The sequence below is a fragment of the Meleagris gallopavo genome, chromosome 2 (genome assembly GCF_905368555.1).
Source record: "Meleagris gallopavo chromosome 2, MGAL_WU_HG_1.1, whole genome shotgun sequence".
Classification (NCBI taxonomy): Eukaryota; Metazoa; Chordata; class Aves; order Galliformes; family Phasianidae; genus Meleagris; species Meleagris gallopavo.
In genome coordinates this window covers 41,017,137-41,043,212 of record NC_139405.1, presented here as the reverse complement: position 1 = coordinate 41,043,212, position 26,076 = coordinate 41,017,137, and the positions used below count along the sequence as shown (strand labels likewise).

At 41.1% G+C, this 26,076-nt stretch overlaps 1 protein-coding gene across 7 annotated transcripts in view; it reads left to right on the top strand.

The window, feature by feature from the left end:
* The first annotated feature begins 5,296 nt into the window (after positions 1 to 5,296).
* Positions 5,297 to 26,076, top strand: part of SMOC2 (SPARC related modular calcium binding 2) — a 130,059-nt gene continuing 109,279 nt past the window's right edge. For 2 of the 7 annotated variants that reach the window (XM_085219818.1, XM_085219815.1), the window contains exon 1: positions 5,297 to 6,014. In XM_085219818.1, coding sequence (XP_085075944.1) covers positions 5,940 to 6,014 — 75 coding nt within the window. In that variant the 5' untranslated portion in view covers positions 5,297 to 5,939. The remainder of the gene's footprint in view (positions 6,015 to 26,076) is intronic. The other 5 variants (XM_085219821.1, XM_085219820.1, XM_085219814.1 and 2 more) reach the window with 4 other exon arrangements.

The following is a 26,076-nucleotide window of genomic DNA, read 5'->3' as shown; positions in this document are numbered from 1 at the left end:
TTCAACTAACCTAGCTTTTATTCCACATTTGAAGCCATATGAAATTTCCACTAAAATATCACATTTTTCCTATGAAAGCATTTTCATCCAAGACCACCACAAACTTCTTCCTCCTCTTCTGAGAAGTAGCGCATTTGGGATGATGAAGTAGCATGTCTCTGACAGCTGTCCAGGATCATCCTGATAGGAAGATCAGATTCAAACTGTTCACTCCTTCATTTTCTATCTGCGGATGAAAAGATCTTCTTCCACAAAGTGATGAGGCATAAAACAAACAGGTAACGAGAGCAGAATAAATCTGGTCAAGGAAGGGAAAAAATATGGGGCAAGTACATTTTACTTGTGTGCCCAGTGATTTCAAAGCTATTTTATGACTTAAACATTCTGCTGTTATTTTATATTCTGATTTTCTCCTTCATCCTTTGTTGCTTCAGCTACTCTGCTAAGCACTAAGGAAAGCATGTTGCAGTCAATATTTCACATCATGTAATAGCCAATTTTTTGTAAGAATTTCAGCATTAATGTTAATCTAGTAAATCTAGCACTGGAGATAAATATATCTTTCCCCAGTCTGGGCTCCTCCCACTGGCTGTCTTCAAACTATTGTTTGTTTCCATGGCTCTGAGAATCATAGAGTCTTGTCTTTGTCTCCTGATGATCAGAGAGCAGACTAAGTTTGTCAGAAATATTTCCAAAAGGCTATTTTTTTTTTTCTTTATTCCCTCTATTGGTGGTCATTTCCTTTTTGTCATCCCAAGTGTTCATCTAACAGAGAAGAAGGCTGGTTTTTCAGGGTTTGCTCCTGATCCCAATTGCACTGTTCCAAGGTCTACGTTTGGGTGGAAGGGGCCACAAAACCTTGAGGGATGATTTAATGTAAGGTGAGTGAGTCAGTAACAATGCCTCTCCCTGCATTACAACAACCAACAGAACTGCGGCTCTGACAGATGGGGAATGTTCTAGCTCTCATCCTACGAGATACAGAGCAGCATGTGTGGTGCTGTTGTCATTGGCCTGAAGGATCAAGTCCTTTCCATCATGCTGATCGCTCATTAAAGTGTGATAAAACTCCAAATCATAATCTTTAATCATGAGAAATGCAACATGATAATACTGGAAGATCTCACCCAAGGATGACATTTTTCGAAGCTATCTGTGTTTCCCAAGGAAAGCCAGTTACACATGGATCTGTTCCTCCGAAGCAGTCACAACTTTTGCTTTATTTCTACATTCTGTCCCCTTTCTAAATGGCTGGTTTGATGGCTTTATTTTTAATGGTCAAATAATATGTGGGCATTGGTGTTTTGGGACTAGGATTTGGCTCACCTTTGTAGCTCTCCAAAACAGGATCTCAGCTCCTGGTTCCTATAAACACTTTCAAAAATTCCACTCTACATTTCATGTGGCACAGAGCATGGCTCAGTCATCAGCTGTTTGCTCATGGCTGTGTTAAAACAAACTGCATATTTGAGAAGTTTACAAAGACCACTTTCTACTTAAAAAAAAAAAATGAATAAGTCATTTTTATTTTTTGATTAAGAAGACTTGAAATCTCCTACGTATCTCTGGGATGCCATCTTCCATACTATCCACAAATAACTAAGGCAGCAGAGAGTTTTATTATTTCTTTAAATTAAACATACCTTCTTTTTTTTTTTTTTTTTTTTTTTTTTTTTGAGCAGTCATATGTCGAGTACTGTGAATAGCACTGTGAATACAGTGTCATACCACAGGTATGGTAGGGCTAAAATCTGGTGTTGCCATCTGGTCTTTTCATTCATATCCATATTAACGCCCCAGGAGACTTTCTACAGATGTCAGTTGATTTTGATTTATTACTTTTGTTTATAAGAAGCTATATGGATAATATTTTATTTTTTTAAGTATTATTTGCTTTCTTTAAAAATATTTTTTATTTGTGCTTCTGCTGGTCCTGTCAGTCTCTGTCACTTTGTGATACTCAACAATGTAGAAACTAAGAGGGAAAGTCGCTTTTTGGGCATATGACATGGAAGAAATTGTTCTGCACATGTTTATATGTCTATAAATATCTGTATATTCTCTAAGTATTACAAGAACAACTTCTTTGAATTTCGATATTACTCTCTATTAATATTCCAAAGTTTTGCCTAGTAATTCTTTCACAGTGGGTGTCAGAAAACCATAGGAGAAAAAGAATCTCTTCCTTCAAATTGTGTTATCTTCTGCCAACCAACTGATCCTGCAATGAGAAGCAGACTCCTGAATCCTTACATACTTTAGCCAAGTAACACAGCTCTTTTTGGACCTGGCGGTCCATCCTTTTACATGCAGCTCTGCACTGAAACTTAAAAGAGGATTTACTTTCCATAGTCTTGATACTTAGGAGCCAGACAATTTTTCCCTTCTCAGTTAGAATTTCCAACATTCTTATTGGAACAATCCTGATGAATTTAATACAGAATGGCCAACTGCCTGTGGGATTTTAAAGCTGCCTGAACAACTCTACAGACAAGATATAATTTCCTTTTCCATTTTTTTACTTGATTAAAAATAGGAAAGGGAAGTTGTCATGCTCCAGTACATTGCACTGAGTATTTCCTGTATATTTGTATATATTGCTGTTAAACTGTACAGGATTACACTGTGAGGCTCAATCATTTAAGCATCTTGAGTTGCTTTCTACAACTTCCTGAGCGCATAGTTCTGGAAAGAGTTGGGAAAAAGGAGATGATGTGGGTGTCATTGTGCAAGAACTCACATAGGACCTCAGAAAGCTTACATACAATTCCTAATGCAGCACAGATCAAGTCTGGACATGGTCCTGGCATGGATGAGGAGGTGGCTGGGTCAAAATTCATCCTGCCATGACTCAGAACGCATCAGGCTGTGGGAGAGGGCTGTGCTCTCTCTGGGTAAAACCACCACTCAAACTGGAGCAGGAAAGGGAAAACAAAGTTTTCCTTCAGTGCCATTTGCGCAAAGGGGACCTTTTGGAAATTTGCCAAAATTCTTAAATGAGAGATAGATTGTGGTTGGACTCGATGATCTTTAAGGTCTTTTCCAACCTGAGCAATTCTATGATTCTATGATTCTATGTGAAGAATCGTGACACAACTCTCCCATAGTCCTTCCCCCCCTATAACAAGGAATAACATTTCTTTCCCTTATTATACCCTTATCTAATCAGACTGTAAGTTCTTGAAGGCAGGTAGTTTTCTTACCACCACAGTGGTGACTGGTAGCTCTGCCTGTTACAGTCACTTTGCCTTTTACACTACAAAACACTATTTTCATTTGCTTTGCCTTTGCCAGTATTTTTATCACTTGGTCTCACACTTTCATTTAAAAATATTTTCTTTAGGCTCAGTTATCTTATGGGATAGGAGGAAAAGAAAGGGAAGAAGAAATTTTAGTCAAATCTCTTTTGAGAAATAAGTTGGGAAAATGACAGTAGACAAAATAATAACATATATTTTGGCAATGAGTTTTTATTTTGAAACCATAATGCCACCAGTTTCTGGACTCCAGACTTCCCACTTTGGCCTTTTGGCTATTGCCAACTCTGGAAATTCACTGAAATTTGAGGAAGTTATAAACCCTCAAAAACCCGAGGCTTGTTTTCATTAGATAAATTTCTCATCTATTCTGAGCTTGGATTCTTCCTGCAGTGTCAAACCCAAACTGCCATGCCATTTAGTAGTGTCTGCTGTGTAGAGCATTTGCCCAGCTGAATGGCATCACTGCTCAGAACTCTGAGCTGATGGTGAAAGGGCCGTGGGATTAGAAAGCTACAAAGAGTGTGGCAGATGGGAAAGCAGCCACGGGGCTGCAGGGCTGTGTGGCAACAAGGAGGCCTGGAATGGGACAGGGAGACAGACTGAGATGGACTGGTGGAGAAAGAAGAGGGCTGCAGTGACAATGACTGCACTGACAAGGTAACAGGAATGAGAGGCTTGATTGTAGGAGAATGGAGAATGAAGGATAACTGATGTATGAAAGAGGTAACACAAGGAAGAACTTCTTTACTGTGAGAGTAATGGAGCACTGGAACCAGTGTCTCAGAGAGGTCGTGGAGTATCCTCTGAAGGTACTCAAAACTCACCTGGACACTTTCTTATGCTACTGTAGGGAACCTGCTTTAGCAGGTGGTTGGACTATGTGATCTCCAGAGGTCCCATTCCAGCTCCTAGGGTTCTGTGATTCTGTGTGATTCTGTGAACACTTGGATAGGGCCTAGCTGGAGGGGATACAAGCATGGATGGCTGGAAGCATCCATCACCAAGAATGAGCACTCCTTCTCGTTCTGACAGAAACAATACCACAAGGTTTTACCACCATCCCAGCTGAGAGGAAACAGCTGGAAAAAAAGATCCTGCTCTGCTTGATGCAGCAAATGGCAATCTGCAATCCTTGCTATCCCTCCTAGCATCTGCTAGGTGGAGGATAGAGGGAGACTGTTGAGGGTCTGCATGGTGGAGGGAAGAGTCCTAAGCCAGCTGTGACCTGGGCAATGCCATATGATGATTTCCTTATCTTTCCTTTTTCCCATTTAAAAAGTCCAGGAGGTATTGTGAACACATTCAGACAGTCACAGACTTCATGTTATCACGTTGTTTCATAAAAGCTCCAATTTTTTACTGATCTAAGTGCCCAGCTGAGATCTGGCAAAATGGTGACCACATTGCTGGCTGCATGCTTTGAACATTACAGGGTCCGGAACAGCCAGCAGTGGCTGTCCCAAGCAGGGCACGCAAATCTGTCTTCAGTTGATTTCTACTTCTCTCTGCCTTGGTTCACTGTGCATGAGGCTGCTGCTCCATTCCCAGGGAGGCGTGACAAGCCAGCAATGTCAGGTCTGGACTCCTAGGGGAAATGTCACTCGTGTGCTGCCTGTGCACCACTTTGCAGCCTCCCAAAGATGAGCGCACCTGAAGAATATAGAACCATTGAGCCACGGGGATCGCTGCGGGCTGGCAGAGAGCTGCGGGTCTCAGGGGAGGAGCGGGGGGCTCCTTCATTGACAAAAACGGTTTATTTCAGGAAGTCAGGGGAGAGGAGATCTTCTGACTGTTCTAAGTAAGGAAATAAGAAAATGTCTTTACACGCTTCCCAAAAGACAAGGGAGAAAAGCACAAAACTACCAGGAGGGAGCTTTCACCTGCGTGCGGAGCAACCTGCAGCTCGTCGGGGTGCCTGCTCCGTGCGAGCAGCGCCCGCTGCCCTTCGTGTGTGCATGTCTTCGTGGGCGTGCTCATCCCCCGACTACCCCGCGCCCTCCCACGGGCTCCGCTACCGGCTGCCCCGGGCAGGGGTATGGGCTCAGCCCCCCGGCCCGCGCTTCCCGGATTTGTGCTTGGTGCTGCAGGAGGAGGCGGGGAAGAACGATCCCTGCTAAAGTAGAGGGGAGGGGGCAAGCCGGCACCCCCCGGAGCATCGGGGGAGGGTTAACCCGCGAGGTCTGGGAGGAGAAAGCGGAGGCCGGGCTGGGCAGGGGGAGGATAAGAGGAAAAGGGAACGAGCGTTTCGGCGAGGTCGCACACCGCCAGCCCCGCCGCAGCGGCAGTGCCTTCCCCTCGCAGGCGGCGGACAGCGGTGGGGAGGTGTGGGAGGCTCCAGCCTTCCCTCCCACACACCCCTCCAGCTTTATCTCCTCTTCCCCCGCCGCTGGGTGGACGCGGCCGGAGGGGAGAAAGGGCGGCCCGGAGGCGCGGAGCCCCGAGGGAGGAGGAAGCAGGGGAGCATCTCCGAGCCGCCGCTCCCTGCCCAGCAGACGTGGAGAGAGAGGGAAAACTGCCGGCTGCGCTCCTGACCCCGAGCTTCAAGGGGTGAGGGTTAAAAACTAGAAAAGGACCAGAGCGGGGACCTCCCAGCCTGGGAGCGGGCGTTGAGGGGAGCGACATCCCGGGGAGAGTCCCCCTTCTCCGCTTCCCGGAGCCGCTGCCCGCCGCAGCCCCAGGATGTGGGTGCCGCTGCTGCTGCTGCTGCCCGAGCTGCTCCCCGCCGTGCCGGCCCAGAAGCTCTCCGCACTCACGGTAAGGCCGCCCGCCGCTCCGGCCCCGGGGCGCACCTGAGCCGGCGACCGCCGCTGTCCCGGCCCGGAGGGACCCATCCTCCCCGCCCGGCTCCGCTCCCTGCAGCGGGCACTGCGCTTCTGCCGGGGGAGCGTGGTGGAAGTTTCCTGTGGGTCTCCGCAGAGCTTCGGGCCAAAGTTAATGCCCGTGGTGCCGCTTCTCTTTCCCAGAGGGGAAGAGCGCTGCAGTGAGGTCTGCTTGCGGACTGCTTTTGGTTGACAGATTTCATTTTATTTTTGCTTATAAAGCGGCTCGAAACAGCCCTCCTTGGCTATTCCAGACTCCATGATGCTAAACATGGAACCCTGCGTGGAGATGGGTGAGCCAATTCATTAGGCTTGCTAAATAAGCCATAACCACTTCTCCAGCCAAGACCTGAGGTTTGCAGCTAATAGCTAGTGCAGCCTTCTTGTAGGGCTCACAGTGTTTGCAAAGCTATAATTAATGCAATCTGTAGAAATAAAAACATTTTCCTTAAATGTTTTTAAACAAGTGCTTGAGTAAACATAACGGGCAAGGAGTATCCCTTGGAAGCTGTTTTCTAAGTGTTTTGGTGAAGGCTGTGCCCCTTGGAGTTTATTATGCTGAAGTCACAGGCAATTGCAAAGTGAAATAGACCCTATTTTTGTCTCGGTCTCTCACAAAAAAAAAACCTCTGCAAAATACTGAGAGCTGTTTTCTTTTTATCTTTCTTTTCAGTAGGGAGGGGGCGGACAGGGAAAGCTCCAGGAGAAGTTGGGGCGAAGGGGGGGGCTGAGCTGTTCATACCTGAAATTCTTCAGAGGAAGTTTTGTCTTCTCATCTTGGTGGATTGCTTTTTGTTTTTTCTTTTTTTTCTTTTTCTTTCTTTCTTTCTTTCTTTCTTTCTTTCTTTCTTTCTTTCTTTCTTTCTTTCTTTCTTTCTTTCTTTCTTTCTTTCTTTCTTTCTTTCTTTTTTTTTTTTCTTCTTTTGAAATGATTTGGAGATTACAATCTCACAGTTGAAAACCTTAAAGTTTGCTATGTGGATTTTATAGTGTGTGACATTTCCAAGTGAGGGACAGAGAAACTGCAGTGATTTCTTTTTTTTTTTTTTTTCCTCTCTTTTAAAAACTTCATTTGAAGCACCCATGGGCCCTCAGGTAGTACCTTATTCCAGTTAACAGGGTAACACTGTAATTTAATTCCAAGTTCACTTTCATAAATATGTAAAGGGAGTTTGCAAGAGACTACATGTTATACTATTTCTAAAATGCATTTTAAAAGTTCTGAATATTAGCATAGAAGTAAATCAGAAATGCTGAATATGTCCAAATGTAAAACAGGAGTGATGGTGGCTGTTACATCACTTCCAAATGGTCGCTGAATGAAATGACAGCAAAGCCTCTCCATGTGTGTCTGTAAGGGTCTGTTGAATGTAATTGTTGTTCAGTGGGTGGCTGCCTGCCTCCCTAAAACTGAAGGAATAAAAATCTGGCTGAGGGCACTTGGGAAAACGCTTTAAAAATTAAATGGCATCAACTCATGTGGATGCGTTTGACTTCAGCTGATGCAGAAATGTGATGCAAAATCCTCTCCATTCCCCCTCTCACCCAGCCAGTGTGCATAATTCATTTCTGCACCTCACAGCAGTGTGCATCTTTATGAGCTGTGATCAAATAAGTTACTACTGGTGGAATCCTCAGCCCTCTGCTACCAAAGAGGTATCAATGCTGGAGGCTTTAAGTTTTCAATCCGAGCAAAAGCCAAACGTTTTGGTAGGAATAGCAGGACGTGTTGCTGTTGGGCTATAGTGAGCCCATGCTGATCTTCCTGCTGGCTGTGCTCTTCTTACAGAGATGGCCAGCACGTATGAGAAGCAGCGTATGTTATGAATCCTTCCATAAAATGGGTAATGAGCCAACAGACACCCGTGGTAAAAAAACAGTATACACTCGCTCATGCACACATGCTCTGCACTTCTTGCAAGACTAAACTTTGAGTTCTGGTGGCATGAGGCAGGTTTACTTTCTGCTATCTGTGTACGTCCCTGTTTAAACAAAACCAAACCAACAACATTGTAACAGCAACAAGTACCATCACTAAATCATTCTTCACTCCCGCAGTCATTTTGCTTATAGCTCACAGACTGTATAACCCCTTCCCACACATTTCTCAGATATTCGTGAGTGAAATCTGCACAATTGTAACAAAAACCTAACCCAGGCCACGTAGGAACAACAGGGAAATGCATGACTTCCTTTTTACCTGCTGTGCCCTTACTTAATGACAGAGAACTACCATTCTTTTCTGTGCATCAGATGAAGTTTCCCCCCTTATTTGTGGTTAGAATTAGAAAGAAAAATAACCAGATGCCACTGGGACAGAACACTTCCCCATGTCTTGTCCCCTCTCTCTGGATGAAAGCTTTATGAAAACTGCAGGATGATTATAGGGAAGGTTGTGCTTAACCCCAATGGTAGCACGCTGACAGGGATATGCGGCTTGCCAGGTGGTGGCAATAACAGCAGAGGCACAGTCTCCTTAACCACAGTGGTAAATCTGCCATAAGATGAACCATAGCAACCTTATGATAATACAGTTCATGTTCCCTCAACAAGAATTACTTTAATGAAGCTCCTGGCATCAGTGTCATTCTTTTAGAAGTTGGCTGTACGAATCAGATTTTTTTTTTATTGCCTACCTTTTGAACAACTCTGGGTTCTGAGAGACAAACTGGGTGATGGCTGGGCAGGGAGGGGGCACGAGTACCTGTCATTATGTTTTTAATTTGGCAAAACAACTTTCCGAGCAGTTTTAGCTTGATGTCCTTGCTAGCTTCAGAAGTAGAGCAAGTATTGCTTTCAGACAGTACTTTCAGCAGTTATAGACCTGTATCTTTGTTTAATTAGAAATAATGTTTTTTATTAGATGTCATGCTTTTCATTAGATTACATGCTTGGGTCCCCATCTGTGTGCCAGAGCAGAGGAGAAGCATGAAGGAAGAGCTGAATCGTTTTTGGGAAGCCAAGATATGCACCAGGGTCTGAGAGTTTTTAAGTATTTGTGGGTTCACTGGCTTAGACATAGCTCAAAGCTACTTTAAAGTTGTAGCAATCTTGGCCTCTTGTGGTCAAAAATTACTCTTTGCTAAAGTTGCTCCTGAACTTGTCTCCTGTGTAGAAACATATTACAGAAATAGGCACAGTGAGGGGAAACGTGATATTCCAGTTCTGAATTACTAACTGAGCCACAGGGATGGATGGTGGAGGAGAGCATTATTTAGTATTCTACTTATTGTTATTTCAAATAAACAAACATTGGCAACAGAAAAATGGCTTTCATTTTGGGAAGGTAGACTGGGAGCTGTCTCATAAGAAACTATGAGATTTGGAGGGACTGTAGCCAGTTTGGCTGCTCCTGTTTTTTTCCTCCCCTTGTGTCAAATAATAATGTAAAACATTCTTAATTTCCACAAAATATCTTCAGTGTTACCTTGTTTATTGAAAGTCAAGTAATAGCCTGGAATTCTTGTAGCACATTGTTGGAATGCTTTTTCGATGCTGTGTTTTTATTCTGCTCAACAATATGCACCTTTTCTTTCTGGGTGTAGAAAACTGGTGGTGGCTGAGCCTTATTGGCATATTATATTAGAGGAATAGTCATATCTTGAGGCTATAGGTACTTTTGTTTTGAAATGCAGTGTTTTGAAGAAGGAATAAGCTTAAGATCACCATGCTTATCTCCATATTAGTTTGGCATTGTTTTGCCGTATTTTTGGAACCATCAGCTTAGCTTTTATATCAGTTACAGTGTTGTGTGTGTGTGTGTGCTTGTACAAACAATAGGACACAAGTGTTTCTTATTTTAAAATCTTGATGACTTGTAACATACCACAAACTATTTAATTTTATGCTTTCAAAGCCTTGCTGAACCGTGTGTCTTTCTCTATCTAGTATTGATCCTAGACCTTACAAAGGAAGAAACTCTGCTAGAAATCACTTCTTAAAATGAGACCTCTGCCAGTTAAAAGTTTCTTTCATCAGAGGCTGAATATTTCAGGGAATAATTGTTTTCTTTTTCTCCCCTGGCACATGCTTTGTGAGTATTCAATAGTATTTAATGCCCTAGGTAGCTTCCACAACACTCACCAGTAAAGGATGGACCACTAAGGTAGTTCAGTAAAGGGAAGCTAAATACAATGAAAGCTTTCCAAGTTAAGGACCCATTTGGATGGCGCCTGCAAACCCAAACATTTGGAAAAATTACTCTAATTTTGACTCAAAAACCAAGACCATAAATAAGACTGTAAGTGGCTCCAGATCCTAATAGCATTGTTACTGCAAATGGGCATTGCTACAATCAAGGGTACATCAGCTCTGAAAATAAAGTGCTTTCAACAATGCCTCCTTGCTATAAATTCTCTCTCAAGACACTTCTCATTAAAGAAACAAACCCAAAACCTGTGAGGATTTATTATTGAAAGAGTCAGCAAAACTTTTGATCAGCTGCTAAAAATAATATTTCTGCATGCAGTCAACATAAACTGTACCTTATTATATGAAATACATAATGGAGATGGCAAGTCAACCTCTTACCTGGAAGATTGTAAAGCTAGAAGCAAAGAGTGGAATTGACTGTCAATGGGGAAGGAAGAGCAGGACAAAGGAAACAGAAAGACGTAAATCACTCATGCTTTGACCAATTGTGATATTTTCATCCTTCCACTGTTACCCACTGAATACCTTGAACAGCTACAATTATTCCTTGAAAGCTGGTAAATCCCAGGGTTTGGTTTGCTTTGAGAAGTCTCCGTAGGTTTAGCTGCTATCCAAAAACTATCTGGACTGTGTTGGTTTGGAAATCAGGCTACAAGTCTTTTCAAGATCTGGCTCACTCAGGACTTTGCTAGCGTTTCCACTTCTTCAGCCAGACCAACTTACCACAAGCGCAGCCATTTTCATGGTATTTTGGTACTTCCATTTCCTGTCGGGCCTGAGACCAGGAAGTGAAGAGGCGCCTGAAAATTAAAAAACAGAGTAAGAAAGGTTTGAGAACAAAGACCTATTTTTGAGCAGCAAATGAAGATTTGAGTTTGGTTCAGGAGTGGCATTTTTATCTGAACAAATTCCTGCAATCTTTGGGAAGCTGTGTAGTGGACTTAGATTTTGCTAAGGACCTTGAGATTTCCAAATCTGTTTGTTTACTTCAGAATCAAACCCCACATGTTTCTAAATATTCTGTGAAGAAAATACTTCAAGTTGTTTCAGTGTTATGTTTGGAGGTAGAGTTCTAGAAAGTTCAGATGCCAGCTAGACAATGCTGGCCGTGTCATGGTGCAAAGCTGGAAAACTTTCTTCAGAAAGACTATCAAAATCATTTTTGACTGTACGAGTACTGCCCTCTCCTCCTCTTTCTCTCTGCTATGTTCTACAGTCAAATTATAGTGACACTGGTCGTTTTGATCTTGATGGCCCCACATATTCTCATGGGGCATGCTTCTTTTGACATTTCTCTATCAAATTCTGGTTATTAATCAATACACACTGCTTTCATTTTTATCTACTGTGATAGATAAGACACTTTCCACTGTAACTCTGGCTGGAACCCTGAAAAGAGGAACTGCATCAGGAAAAAAAATGCAGTTTACAGTTTGCTGATATTATAGAGAATAATTGATACCAAAGGAAAAGAAAGATAAAGTTAAGATGTAGAAAAAAATTGTCCATAGGCAACGCTTGGTAATTGCCTTCAGGAAAAGAAAGTTGACTGTGCAGAGAAGAGCTGGTGTAGCATAAATAACTGTGCAGTTCTTCCTGCACTGTTTCGATTTTTGTCTAGTTATCTATGCAGGGAATTGTGCTGAATTACAATCGTTGGTGTAGCGTGGTGGTGTGAGTAGAAAGCAAGAACTTTGGTTACAGGAAGGTGAAAGCCACCCTAGAGTGCACTGACTGGGATTTGAGCTGATGAGGTAACATTTGGTAGCAGATGGTTTCTTAATATTACTGTATTAAATTATGAATTGTCTTCAAAAAAGCAACATTAACACATTATCATGCCTTAACACGGACCCAGGGAAATAAGTTTATGTGGAGTCAGTTTTGCAAACTGAAGTTTTAGTCAGTCTTGGCAGAAGATATTGCCTTGATGAGTTAGTAACTGCCCTTCAGTGATTTTTTTTTCCCCTTTCTAATTTATTAGCTTTCAGAAATGACCAGTAAGCATTTCATCAGCTGCTGAAAATCCAGGCTAATAGAGAATACATCCTAGACTTCTTGTCAGGACAGAGAAAGAAAACATTTCCTGAAGGCGATCCATTCCAGCTCCCTCCCTGGCTTTCTCAATGTGCTGCTAGAAAACTCATTCAAGAATGTTTACCTCAAACCTATTCAAACCTTGCCTTTTTTCTTCGTTTACTTCAGACTGCTTCTGAAGTAAACTGTCATCAAAAAATTCTGTCATCTTCTGAGACACCAAGTAAAGATCCTTTCTTCTTTTGTATTATCTTAAATTTGTTCTGGGGATGTAATAATATACTTGCCTGTCTTTAGGTGTTCATTTTCAAACTGCATACAAATTAGCTGTCATACATATGCCGTAAATCTTCAACTCTATCCTAGAGCACCTAAAGAGTACTTATGTGAAAACAAAGAAGAATTCCATTGCTCTGGAATGCTCTTTATTTATGTCAAGCTTGCATGCTGTATTTTACAGATCCTTAGGATACAATTACTGCTATAAAGTGCTCAGAGTCTTTTGTTGGGGCTACATTTCTCATACATTTATCACTATTCTGACTTGTGTTCAGTATTAAAGTGAGATACTGTCAGTGAATAAACACATAAATAGTCTGGAGAGGTTGGTACATTTTTCAAAATGAAAGTAATAGCAGATAAAAAATCATTTTAATGATAATGAGGATGGACTCACTGTGATCCACATAGCAAGCTCTGATGCAAAGAAAACCTACAGATTGTGGGCATGTGTGGTTGTGAGGGAGGGAAGGCAATGACTCAGTTTCATTATCTTTCTCCTGCTCTTATCCAGAGTAAAGAGAGGAGTGGTGGAGTTTAATCTGAGTAAAAGAGTCTGCCATTGAGTCTCGTTAGTTCTTTGAAGGAGTGGGAGAAGGAAAAGTGACATTCTGCTGGATACATGGACACATGAAGTGCTGCCTGCCATGCACTTACCTTTCTCCTGACTTTATACAGGCATGCAACACGCCCTGGATTCATATTTGAACTGAGAGATGGTGCTCTTAAAAAGAGAGTAACCATAAGAGAGATAGGCATTGTAAGGACATGAGGAGCACAGCCTCCACAGTGACTGGGTCAGTTGGCCCAGCTAGTGTATGTGTTTTCGTGGCCATCTGTATGGTGAGGAATTACTCAATGCATTTAATCACAACGTTTTAAACATTTCTCATTTCCTTTAGCATCCACAGGAATACCACCTAGTACAGCCAAAGTGAGGGCTCTGCAGTGTTGCATTTGTCAAGTACTACTGTCATTGTGGGCCACTTTTTAACACCAGTAATGCTGCATAGCACTGCTCAGAGGGAGCTATCATGTGGACTGATGTCTCTGTTCGAATGAAAAATCACTGTGACATGTTGTTTTTGAAGTCACTATTGCTATCAAAGCAAGTAAGTGAAACTTGGTACCAAGTATACTACTTTGTAGCTGAGGATAGCACAAATTCTAAAGATGACTTTATCCCCACATTAGGGTACAGGTAAGAAAAAAGACCGCCAGCAAGGAAACTACAGAAGACTAATTTCACTTAAGTTGATTTGTTTAGTAAATTTTCTCTGGTCTCTTGGATGGATGACTTTCTGGAAGCAGCCATCAAAGATCTGAGAGACTTTAGATAGAAAGGAGAGAGTGAGTTTCTACACATCTTTCTCCATTTCTTCTCCTGTCCTTTCCATTGCAAAAACAGCCCAGTGGCAATGATTTTGCCGCATTCGTCTGGGGCGGGGAGGTCATCTGTCTTCTTCTATGGCACTTTCCGGATCCACCACCGGAGGGAGTGCAAGAGCAGCACGGTCTCCTCCGTCCTCATTGGGAAGGGTTGAAAGAAGCAGAAACACTTATTTTTCGAGCTAGCTGCCTATGTCTGGAAAGGGCTTACAATCAGGTAACCTTCATTTTTTTGTCAGCACTTGTCACTCAGTTGCCCATCAGGCAGGACCTCAAATGAGAAAAATCTAAACAAAAGATATTAAAAGGTAGGATTCAGATCAATGAAAAGAAAGTGACTCTAGAGTTGTGCCTTGCCTTGACATTACTCATTAGCGTTGGTGGGAGCTCAAAATAGTCAGGTGTGAACAAGAGGGGAAAAGTAGCCTAAAATGCATGCTGCTCTCGACTCCAGGAAGGTTACAGCCTGTAGAAAGTGTATGCCCTGTTTATTTCATTGCATGTACCTTCTTGCAGCATTTACCTACAAAAGTTCTGATAAACAAGATAAAAGAAAGTGGAAAATTTATTTTCCACATTGTATTTAATAGGGTTAAGTTTCAGAGTCCATCCTCCTGGGAAAGCAGATTTCAAGCACGTCAGTTTTTTGATGGATTTCAGCCTGAGTGGATTTAGTTGCAAATCTGAACTTTGTACAGGAGGTTTTATCTTTCCATCTTGTTTCCTCTTTGAAAGGCTTCATAAATTACATTTCTGAAAGAAAGGAAAAGAATTTTTGAAAGGGGTATTCATTTGGCAAATTGCTCTTCTGTTTAAGTTTCCCCTTTCCAGGTGCTGAACAACTCCCAGAGTATGAGTTCTGTCACTGCTTGGTAATGGAATTTCATTAGTTTGCAATAAGATTACAGGGCAGTATTTGTGCACTGATAACTGATTTATTTGTGAAGGAAAGAAGGCGAAAATCAAAGGAGTCAAATATTTATTTGTGTGTACTTATTGCTGTAATTTTCTTCATTGCAAAATGGGTATACAGTGCTGCGGTTCTGAAATGTCTGTGTTTGCCTTCACTAAATGCAAAACCAGGAAAGAGAAGAAGGTAGTCAGAGGGCCAAATCAGAGTATTTCTGACTAGATGCCCATGTCAGATCTGACACTAAGATGGAATGTTGTTAATTTTATTGACAGAGATTGCTTTATCCTTTTATCCAGGTGGCTGGTGAGAAACCTGCAGAAGCACAGCAAACAGTAATGCTGGTTTGTTAAAGTGGTCATGGCCAAAGGGAATCTGCAGTTGTGCAAAGGGCCAAGTGTCATCTGCATGGTATTTCCTGACTTGAGAGACCTTATCATTGCCCTAAAGCTGGGGTTCTCAAGCTGTGAATGTATTTCCTTTCACAGTGCAAAACTCTTTCTCCCCTAAAGGAGAAAAAGACCCTAACCAATGCAGCCTGATCTTTCCTTCAAAGTACAAAGGGAGTGTTTGGGTGCCTCTTCCTATTTGCACAATTATCTCAGCATGGAGTTGGGATTCATTGCTTCTTTCTAGCTTTTCTTGAAAGAGGAAAGAAGATGGGACTTGCACAGGATGTTTCCATCCTGTGGATCCAGACCAAAGAGCTGAGAACTGTTCTTGCTGCCACTCCAACTAGTGACTGTGTTCTCTTCTATAGTAGCATCAAGAATTCTTGATGGGAAACCTTACCCAAAGTCTCTCTTGACAACCTCAGAGAACTGTCAAGTATTATCAAGGCACAGATCTTCTTCTGTAGGATACCTGGGGCTTCAAAATATTTTCTGTCCACTGCAATAAATTCCCTAGATTGCAATCTCCTGACTTAGACTATCCATGTCAGTTATATAAGTGTATGGAGGTGTGCTCTATGTATTCTCGCATGAAATGCTTTTCTTCTGTTTTCCAACGGTGACTGGAAAACCCCAGTAAGGACCTAAAGTTACACTAGGGTAAATAACCAGAAATTCAGACTTTTTTTCCCCTGAAGTTTATTAATTTGATCTGAACAGTTTGATCTGAAACTTTTTTGTTTGTTTTGGTCTAAGAAAGGGGAAGATGCTTAGAAGTTTAGCGTTAGCTTTCATTTGACAAGACTTCTCACTTGTTAGGTTTTGACCATGTTGGAGATGCTGAAGTTCATTAGTGTTTGGTAGCTGGTAAATTGGTGGAGTTATTTGAAAACTGAAAAGAACACCATCTGCCTTCAAATTTATATCAGATCCACTTCAGGATTTGCCTCAGGCAATCATTGGTTTTATTTTAGAAGCTCTCTTGACTATTATCCTGAACTATGTGAGAATAGTTGTTTTTTCTTCTTCTGCTTGAATTTCTAATTATTACAGGAGAAAAAAAAAAAAAAAGTTGCACTGTTTTTCTTCTTCACACCAAGTAAATCACTTCTTTAAAAATGCTATCCTGAATCTTTCCTCACACCTGGGCCTGAGGAAACTCCAAAGTGAGATTCATTTTAGAACTGTATCAGGAAATCACACAAGTAAGACAAGTAAGAAGCAACCAGAAGTGTTCACTGAAATGAGGTGGTTACAAACAGACCATTTGCATGTAAAAACTCATTATTTCCAGCTGACAGCAATTAAACCAGTGTCAGAGATGGAATGAAATTCCCTTAAGGGAGCCTTGTATGAATGAGACAGTTAAGCATTAGAAAGAGTGCGTGTGACAGATGGAAAAGCTTGAGAGAAATGACAAGTCTATCAAAGCTGAAGGGGGTCACAGTTCATACTCTACAGCTATTTTGTGGTATGCAGGATGTCTCTCAAGAAGAGCCCTGCAGCTCTCCGCTGTCAGCAACAGCAAAGCAGGTGTGCACATGTGTCTGAGAGGCAGAAATAGATGCCTTCTATTTTGCATGCCTGCTCTTTCTTTTTTTTTTTTAACTATACATCGACACTTCTTAAAACTTTGCCTTTATTTTTTCAACACTTCTTGTTTTGCTAAAATTCTGCAGGTTAGGGGAGTGCCATTTAGAAGTTGTTAACAAAGTAGAATTGCAACTGATTACTTAATTTCATATCAGCCCTTTGCGACTGTAAAGCAGCCTGTGGGCTGTGTATGTCATATACACACATTCTGAGTCCTGCCCTTTTAAAAAGGGGCGGGATGTGTGCCAGATGTCTGCAAAACAGTTCAAAGAGTGGAGAGGCATGGATGAAGGGAAATGAGACAGTTTGCCCCTGGTATGCTATTTTGACAGAACAGAAATGATTCTGCCTCATCATGTTGCAGTCCTTCACAGTCAAGAGGGGGGTCTCAGCTGCAGCTTCTGTCCTGACCCTCAGGAATCTCAGTTTGCTCATGTAACTTGAAAAGCAGCAGTATCTAAGACAAGCTTTTGATAGAAGTAAGAGTTCTCTGATCATGTCATATGTGTCATAGATAGAGGAGCTGCAGGTGCAGCAGTACATGGGTGCCATAGAGTTTATACAACAACAATTCAAATATTCCTGAATCCTATTAGAGGACGTGGCCAAACTTCTCCACTAGATCCTCCGGTTTGAGCTGGGCAAAGTTGGACTTGTGCTTGTCCTCATAACTTTGTAAGAAGGAAAATTCCTGAAAGGAATGAGGGAGAATAAACTTGACTGTGGGTCTCCCTTACAAGGAGTTAGGAAACTGGTGATGGTTGCAATACCTGAAACTGATGCTATCAGTGAACATGTTTGGATGTGATAAAATCTCTGTCAGTACATGTCTGGGTAGTGGGGCTGTTCATACCCTCATCCCTTGAAGAAAACAGGAACATGTTTTCAGCTTTCTGTATGTACAGGTAGAAAAGTGATCAGCAGAAGGATAGAAGTGGAAATAAAGTGAACAAAAAGATAGCACAAGATCACGTCTCCTGACTCTGTTGCTGATATCCAACTACTGGTGTTTAGTCTTTTGAGTCAGTTTTGTTGCAATAACTATGTTTCTTACATTTTGACAACTGCACTTGACTGTAGAACTTACTGCTGAAGCAGTAAAAATACACTCATTTTTGCAGTGTAACTTCTTACTATATTGTCTGCTTTTCACTGCACAGGGTAAATATAGCTCAATCTCTTGATAAGGAGTTGATAAGGTAGAGCTGAATCCCACATCCAACAAAACCATTATTTGATGCTGATCCAATATTTTTGGTGAAAATCACAGTTTTGATCTTGGCAGCAAGGGGAGAATATTTTTGAAGACAAGATGATTCTTAAATTTTAGTATGACATGCTGTATCCCTGCTCCAAAAACAGGTTAAAGATTGGAAATAGCTGAAGGTGTTGCTGGCAGCAGTTCAGATGAAATAGAACAAGTGAGCAGAACCTGGAAGGAGGCATTAATCGGGGTCAGCAGAATGGGAAGCTGTACTCATTTTAAAAGTGTGGGAAGAAAAAAGCTCAGACCTTGCTTGTTCCTAAATAAAGGATTCGTTTTTATAGAGCTCTTCCCTAACAAGCGAACTAGAAGATTATCTTTAATGGTTTCCTATTACCTTAGAGTCACATGTATTATCTGCACATGAAACTCTGTTAAACTAGAGCTGAGGCAACGTATGTGTATTGTTCATCAACACAATCAGTAATGAAAGTTCAGGGAAAGTTTGCAGTGCCAAGGTACCTACTGTTAATTCTGACTACATGATACTGGCAAGCAGATTCAAGATGCAGTGACTTCACAGTGCACTTTGTTTTCAAATCTCTCACCTCTATCAACCCTAAGTCCTGCTATCCCATGGCCTGAAATCCAATCTGAGCTTGATTAAGGTACAAAAATGAGGCTCCTCTCAAGCTAGGGTATTTACCTCATTCTACCTTAGCTCTGAATCTGCCTTATTATTCCAGAAGTGTTTGTGCATTGTGGTAGAACAACTATTGTAGATTGTATATGAGAGCATGTAACATGGGAGTTTGTATTTCCAACAGCCAGCCTCTGTCTTAGTAACTGTATGATGCATGAAACTGGTTAATGTGTTATTTTAGTTAATGTGACCAATATTCCCTCATGTCCATTAACTTGAAGCTGTGAATGGTGCTGTAAAATGAAGGGATGGTTTTTCGGTGTGTGGGTCACTTGTATTGCTGTTACAGTACATTGATCAAGATTCCAGACTTTCTCAAGCTTAGAGATCTCTGGTGCTCACTGTTTCTCAAACAGCTGTTGACTGTGTGCTGTCTCCCAAATAGGCTTTTTTCTTCATCGCACTTCTCATGTCAAAGGTGAACACCATTGCACTATTGCTATTTCATTTTCCAAATTGCATTAGGACCTGTGCCGTGGGAATCCATTTAACTGTTATGGCATTGTTCATTTATTGTAACTTGAATCAAACAGTTGGCAGATTTAGTTTGCTGGGCTGTGAATCCAGATGTTATCCTTCTCTTTCTCATCACCCAATAAAATATGTATCCAGGACTTTGTTACTCTGGGGATAACTTATCAGCTTCATTATGGACTCTTCCCTTACCCTGAGGTAAATTGTTGATCTTTCCAGTGAAGAAGTGAAGTTCCGCAGTATATAGTAGGTCATTTCAGAATGTCTCAGGAGACCCTTTCTCCCAGAAAGTGTATATTAGGGCCTGGGGGCTACTTTTAAAGCTCTGATAATAGACTGTTGCATTGGTGACAGTGTGCTTGTAATGCACCTCAGAACTGAAGGAGACAGGTTTGTTTTTGAAAAATACAGGCAAATATTTCTGTTCTATTCATTAGTGACTGGTAAGTCACTAGTGCATTTCTGTTTGATATCTGAGTGAAAGAACAAGCTCACATGAGTTGTCCACTTGATTCTGCTCATCTACCATTATCTTAAGGAATTTACCATCCACTGAGGGATGGCCTCAAGTTGTGCCAGGGGAGATTCAGGTTGGACGTCCAATGAAAAATCCTAGCAACCGTCTTCTAATGTGGAAAAGGTGACAGAGCAAGCAGAGGTCAAGCAATTGTTTGCGGTTTTACAGGACAAAAGCTAAACACTAACAGAAGTTGGTCAGTGGCAGTATAAGGACCCCAGTAAACCACTTCAGCATTCTAGTTGGTGGTGTATGTTATTTCAGGTTTTGTGGCTTTAAATCGCCATGAAATACACAAGTCACTGAGACAACAGACCTCTGATTTGATCATATATATTATGCAGAAGTTGCTTTGTTATTCATGAGCGAAGAAGAAAGTTGGAGAAGGAGAATCACAAACAAGAAGATAGCAGAATGCAAACCTAAGGATCTCAGCATCTCATAGGTAATGAAAATGGAGTCCAGAATGATGGGAGAACCTGGGGAAATAAATCCTTACAATGTGAGTATGAGAAGCTGTAAAAAAAAGGCAATCATCTGCCTAGAGGACTGTCTTGGAGAGGCTGGAAACAATGCGTATCCAGCGGTTTTACAGCTAATCCACCAGGATGTCTAGAGAGATCTAGTCTTTCTAGGTTCCCACATCATATTGACTATTTTTCACTAGACAGCAATTACTAGACTATCAAGTGCTCACATTAATATACGTGACATGACAGCATGCAGACACAGTTTCCCCATCCACGATTTCCTCTGGTGTGTGCTGGAGTAAGCTACAACAGGAAATGAATAAATTGCTTTCCACATTGCTTTGCCTGCTCTCCACACCATAGAAGCTGTAAAGTGCAAGCATGTGAAGTGCAAACCTGTGAAAGCATAGATGGGTCTGTGTGCATGCCTGAGTATGTGTATGAATACGAAGGAAGCAGGGTAAATGATCTGTGAGTGTTTCCATGCTGCAGAGCTGAGTATTGTGCAAACACTCCTGGCTGATAGGAAACTCGGCATAAGTATACTATCATGGCACAGGGCCCAAGCTGCTATGGTCTTCAGAGCCATGCAACACTGAGTAAAGATACCTGCCTACATCATCAGTAATGTGGGAGTGCAGTTCTCCACTGGGCAGTGCAGTGATGCCATAGGTTACTATCCTGATAATCATCAGATTGTCAATGTTTTTGAATTTCAGAAGACTAAATGGAATAAACAAATTGCAGGCATCTAGCAGACATATGACCTGCCTTCTAATGTTCAGCCCAGAAATGCCTTTGTGAGATCAGTTTTGATGAGGACTGCTCCAAAAGTAACGCTCCTATTTTATTACGTTGGCCCATAACGTAAGAGGCAGGTAGGTGGTGGGGGTACAGCAGTAGATCAGACATGTTCAATCCGTGGCTCACCGGCCACATGAGGCTTCCCCCTTCCCCCACACCATCATGGAAGTGGCTCCTTTCTGCCAAGCAGCCTGGCCCAACCATATATGTGCACCCATCACTCAGCAACAGTTAGTCATCAATGTGTGATAGACGTCATCTGGGCTGAAGCCAGGGCACAGGAATGGAACAGTGCAGTGCTGACTGAAATTATGGCAAACAATTTTATGCATTTTGATACACTGGCTAAAGTCCTGTGAACAGTGAAAAATACGCAGCTGTGCTTTCAATTTTGATAAAGGAATTTGAGGACAGGTTTCAAGATCGCTGAAAAAACCACTTTTTTGGTACATTTACAACTCCATTGTCAGCATAAATACATGGCCTGCAATTTTTCATATAAAATCTATAGAATTGCAATGAGGCATTCAAGTCAAAAATTTGATCACATCTCTTTACCAGACTTCTATAAACACTATCTTATGAGAGAGAAATAGCCTGCACTTCACAGTTGCACTTCATTCATGTCACTGTTTTTTGGCAGTATGCACATTTGTGAACAAATGTTTTCAAGGATGAAGCACAGGAAAAATAAAATTTCATCAAAAATTTGTCAGGAACACCTGGAGAAGTCACTGAGAGTTGCAGCCTCTGCCACTGTACCAGGCTGATGTGTTCATTTCACAAAAATGAGGTCTCATATCCCACTGGTTTTAGGGTTTTGTTGCTCTTTCTTTTTTTCTATTTTTTTTATGTTTCCACAAAAAATGTGGAAAAATAAAATAAATTTTGTTGCTTATGTATATTAACTGATACTGAGGGCTGCTCTGAAAGTAATGCCTACTACTTAATTATGTTGGCCCACAACATCAGAAGCAACTATTGGTGGTATGGCAGTAGACGCGAAACCTTTCTACCAGCAGAGGGGCAGTCTGACAAAATGGTGTCTGATATGGAAGTACATATGAAGCAGAGGGGCTCACTTTCATAATCTGATGAACATTTTCTATTCATAGTTCCTCTTTTATTTGACATGGATGAACTTAACATTGGTTTGAAGTAATGGGAAAAAATCTTACAGTTGTCATAGAAGTTGTCATTGCTAGCTAGCAAATTTTTTTGTGCATATGACCTAATTGATTTCTTTTGATTTATTTCTCTGGGATAAGCATTTAGCTTGTGAAATGATTAAAACTTTCAAACAGGAGCTACTTGGGAATAATCTACATGGAGGAAAAAGCATATCAGTAATTCCTATCTGCCTTCACAGTAAATGCATTAAACTTAAGTGATCCATCCAGTTCCTTGTTGAGATTCTCAAGTGCAGAATTTGTCATCTCACTTCAACAGTCTTGCTTTTTTAACGTAGCCTACTTAAAAATACATCTTTCTTTTTATCTGCACTACGCTTTCAGGTAGCATATTGAATAGACAGGAGTGAAACCTGTCCCCATTCACAGCAGTTCCAATTCAAGGAGATACATTGCAGCTGTGCAACAGGCCAGCCCTCTCCTTGACCTCTTTATAACAGGTGGTGCCAGAAATTAGTCTGATATTTGTCTGGGAGGGAGGTAGGGGAGCTGATGGTAAAGATGGTATGTATTTTTTTTTTTTTTTTCTCCTGTGTATGTTTGCTTAAATATGGTATTGATCTTCAGTTGCTGCTTATTTGTGCTGCTGACGGAGGCTGCTTAATGTGCCAGCTCAGAAGGTGAGAAGCTTCTTGCTGTGTGGCTCCTCTAGGTGTCCTGTTACCTTCTTTGATTTCTGAGGATCTATCAGAAGTTACTTGTGCTGCTGGTGGTAGCCTATAAACTCAGCTCTGTGCTCTGCAAAAGTTTTGGTGCTGCTAATGCTTAAATGTAGCTCTTCCTCCTGGCATGTGTTCCACGAGAATGTTATTGCTGTAGTTATTTGTTTGTTATGAACCAGCCTGATACCTTTCAGGAACACTGTAAAAGTGTGTCTCTGTAGAAAGCTGTGAGGCTGGTTGTACTGGGTCCTGATGGTTTTGTTCCTTCCAGGAAATAGGCTTATCTTCTTTCTGTTCTAGGGATAGAAGCAATCTGCATACTGCAGTTTTGAATAGTAATCTTGTTGCTATATGTTGTATGTAGCCTTCTGTAGGTGCTACCTTTACATGGTAAAGAAGTGAAGTTTGTTTTGAAGTAGGGGTACTAAACCACCATCCCACTCGTGCTTTTAAGGAGATGTGAGGGATGAGCTACTGGGCAATGCTCTGTTGCCCTTTTGCCATCATCTTTGTGCCCTGCCTCGTTCTTATCTGATATCTTTACCAAGTTCTTTGCTCTGTATTTGTGTGAAATAAGAATTTAGTTGTGAGGTAGTAAAACAAGTTCCTGGAAGCTGTTGTGAAGCTTTATGTGGCAGGGAAGGTGTTAGGGCGATGATCAGTTTTGTTGCTTGATCTTGCATAACCATTTAGAGGGAGATACTGAAATGCTGCTAAAGGGATGTGGAGGAGAGATTAATTTCTTAAAGAGAATAGTTCAGAAACAATTGTCTTTTAAGCTAACTGCCTCTGTCAAGCTATTTCTGTGTAGAAGCAGCAGAAACCTATGGCTATCTGAACGGAACAACTGTGGATTTCTCAGTGTCTCCTCAAGAAAATTGAAATTCTTCAACCTGTCTCTGTTTAGATAGATGATCAGAGAAAAAACCGTGTTTCCACTGGGGGCAGAATGAAATAAAGAAGATAATTTGCTAGACAAATCAATTCATAAATTATTAACATAAGCAACCATTAGAAAATCTTAGTGAGGTGAAAAAGGCTCTAGAGCTGGGCTTCGGAATGAACGTGGTGCCATCTTGAATGCTGTAATGTAACTTTGGCCCTCAAAGCCTTGCTGATGCTTTCAGAAGGGGGAGTACTAGTGCTGTGTGGGATTTGTACCACAACTTTGTAATTGAAGGACTAAATCTTGGCCTCCTTTCTGGGGATAACAGAGAGAGGAGTATGTGGAGAATGTTGAGATGTTCCCAAAAGCCACATAACAGAAACAGTGAAAAAGGGAGGGCTACATCTTGGGCTGTTATGTCCCCTGTGTATGTTTACTGTGAGTTCACCTGACTTTCCTAGCTGAAGCTGCTGCTGTGTACTTAAGTCGCATAGTCTTTGTTGAACATTGGAGTGTTCTATGTGCTGTAAATTCACTGATATTTTTCCAGATAGAAACTGAGTATTTCTGCTGATTGTTTTTCCTTGAGTCCTGCTTTGTGTCTCTTGTGATTAAAAGCTGCTGTGTATGTACATTAGGAAAATCATTCCCTTATATACTAGTCTTTATTCAAATTGAAGGAGCTGCACTGTTGCAGTTCAAAATAATTTGACCTACAGTATTCATGGATGGGTCCACAGTGATGGCTTTGACTTCTATTTACCTTGCTTTCTGTGAGATGCTGCTTTTTTTTTTTTTCCAGGGATAATAGACTTTCCTCAGTCTATTTACTCAGTGATTCTTTATACCCATACCATACAACAGTAGGTGTTCTTCTGTGAGGATGGGGAAAAAAAAAAAAAATTAAACACCTTAGAAAATTATTAACTGTAAGAAGAATGTACAATATTCTAAGGAAGCTGAAGATGAAACATGTGCATCTCCTGAAATATAGATGTCTTCAAGAAAGATAATGCTTTCTAATTTGCTTATTTTAGGATTATGAGAGTAAATGCTTCTGAATGTTTTATTAGAAGTGGATCCTTGGCAACATTCATCAGCCTCTTAAGTTAGTAACAGATGATATCCACATCCAACTGGCCCCTGAATGTTTGAAGCTGTTACCTGGTTGAGAACAAAGACATTATTGTTAGCAGTAATTTACTGATTCTTGGACTGAGTTCACTAGTTCAGGAAAACACTAAGACTGTATCTATGGAGCTTTGCTATTAATAGACTCTAGAAAGGATAAAACACAGGATAAAGTAGTAAATTGTTTCTTAGTAGATAAAAAAAAAAATTCCTGAAGCTGAACATTTTTAGTGCAATTTCTTTTACTTGTCCTGTACCATGCTAACTGGAATGCCATAATGTAATTAATTTGCAACTTCCCTGGGCGGGCTTACAGTTCATAAAATAAATAAAAATTTGTAGCGATGCCTGGCTTCTAACAATAGGAAATTGCAACATAAAAACAATGAGTTACATGCAAGAAATATGGTTAGAGACATCCTCACGTACTTCATATTTCTGAGTGTTGAATTTGCACTTCAGAGAAGGCTTCAGTCATGAATTGAGGTGATTCATTATACTCTCTGCTGGTTTTCAGTGGATGCAGTGTATGTTGCTAGTGCCTTTCTCTATAAAGTGTAACCAATAGCTGTTGGTTGGGTCAAAATTCTGGTGCACGGATCTTACGTGGGCACTTTCAGCTTCTGATTTTTGGAAGGAAATATTTGTGAGTTACCCAGTCCTGAAAAAGGCATGTCTTGCCTTGTAAATACACTGATCAATCGAGCTAAAGTTTATTGACTTTAACGAGTTAAATGAATTTAAACCACAAGCTGCAAATCTCTCTAGCTCTATCTGCTAGGTAGTTATTTGCACTGAAATAATAGCACAGTCCAGGGGATGTTGTAAACTTACTAGCATAAAATGGTCAGATTTACAGTGTTACTTTCAGTATTGCTGAGTATAAGTACTGCCACTAATGAACTACTTCTAGAAGCTCTAAAAGTCTGTCATATACTCTTAAGATACAGCTGCAGTGGCAAAGCATAACGTGGCCTTCTTGGAAACTGCTGACATTTTTCCATTTATTTCAGTTCTGATGTAAAGCTTTTAATCAAACTGAGTGTTAATTAAAACTCTGAATGAAATATAGATGAATTTCTCTGTTCCTGTTTAATGGAAATAAAGTTACCTCTCATACTCTAACATTTGGAAAAAGGTACTAATAGTCAAGTCAGTAAACAGAATTATCCAGGTAAAACAAAACCTGTGGTTCCTGCCCGCA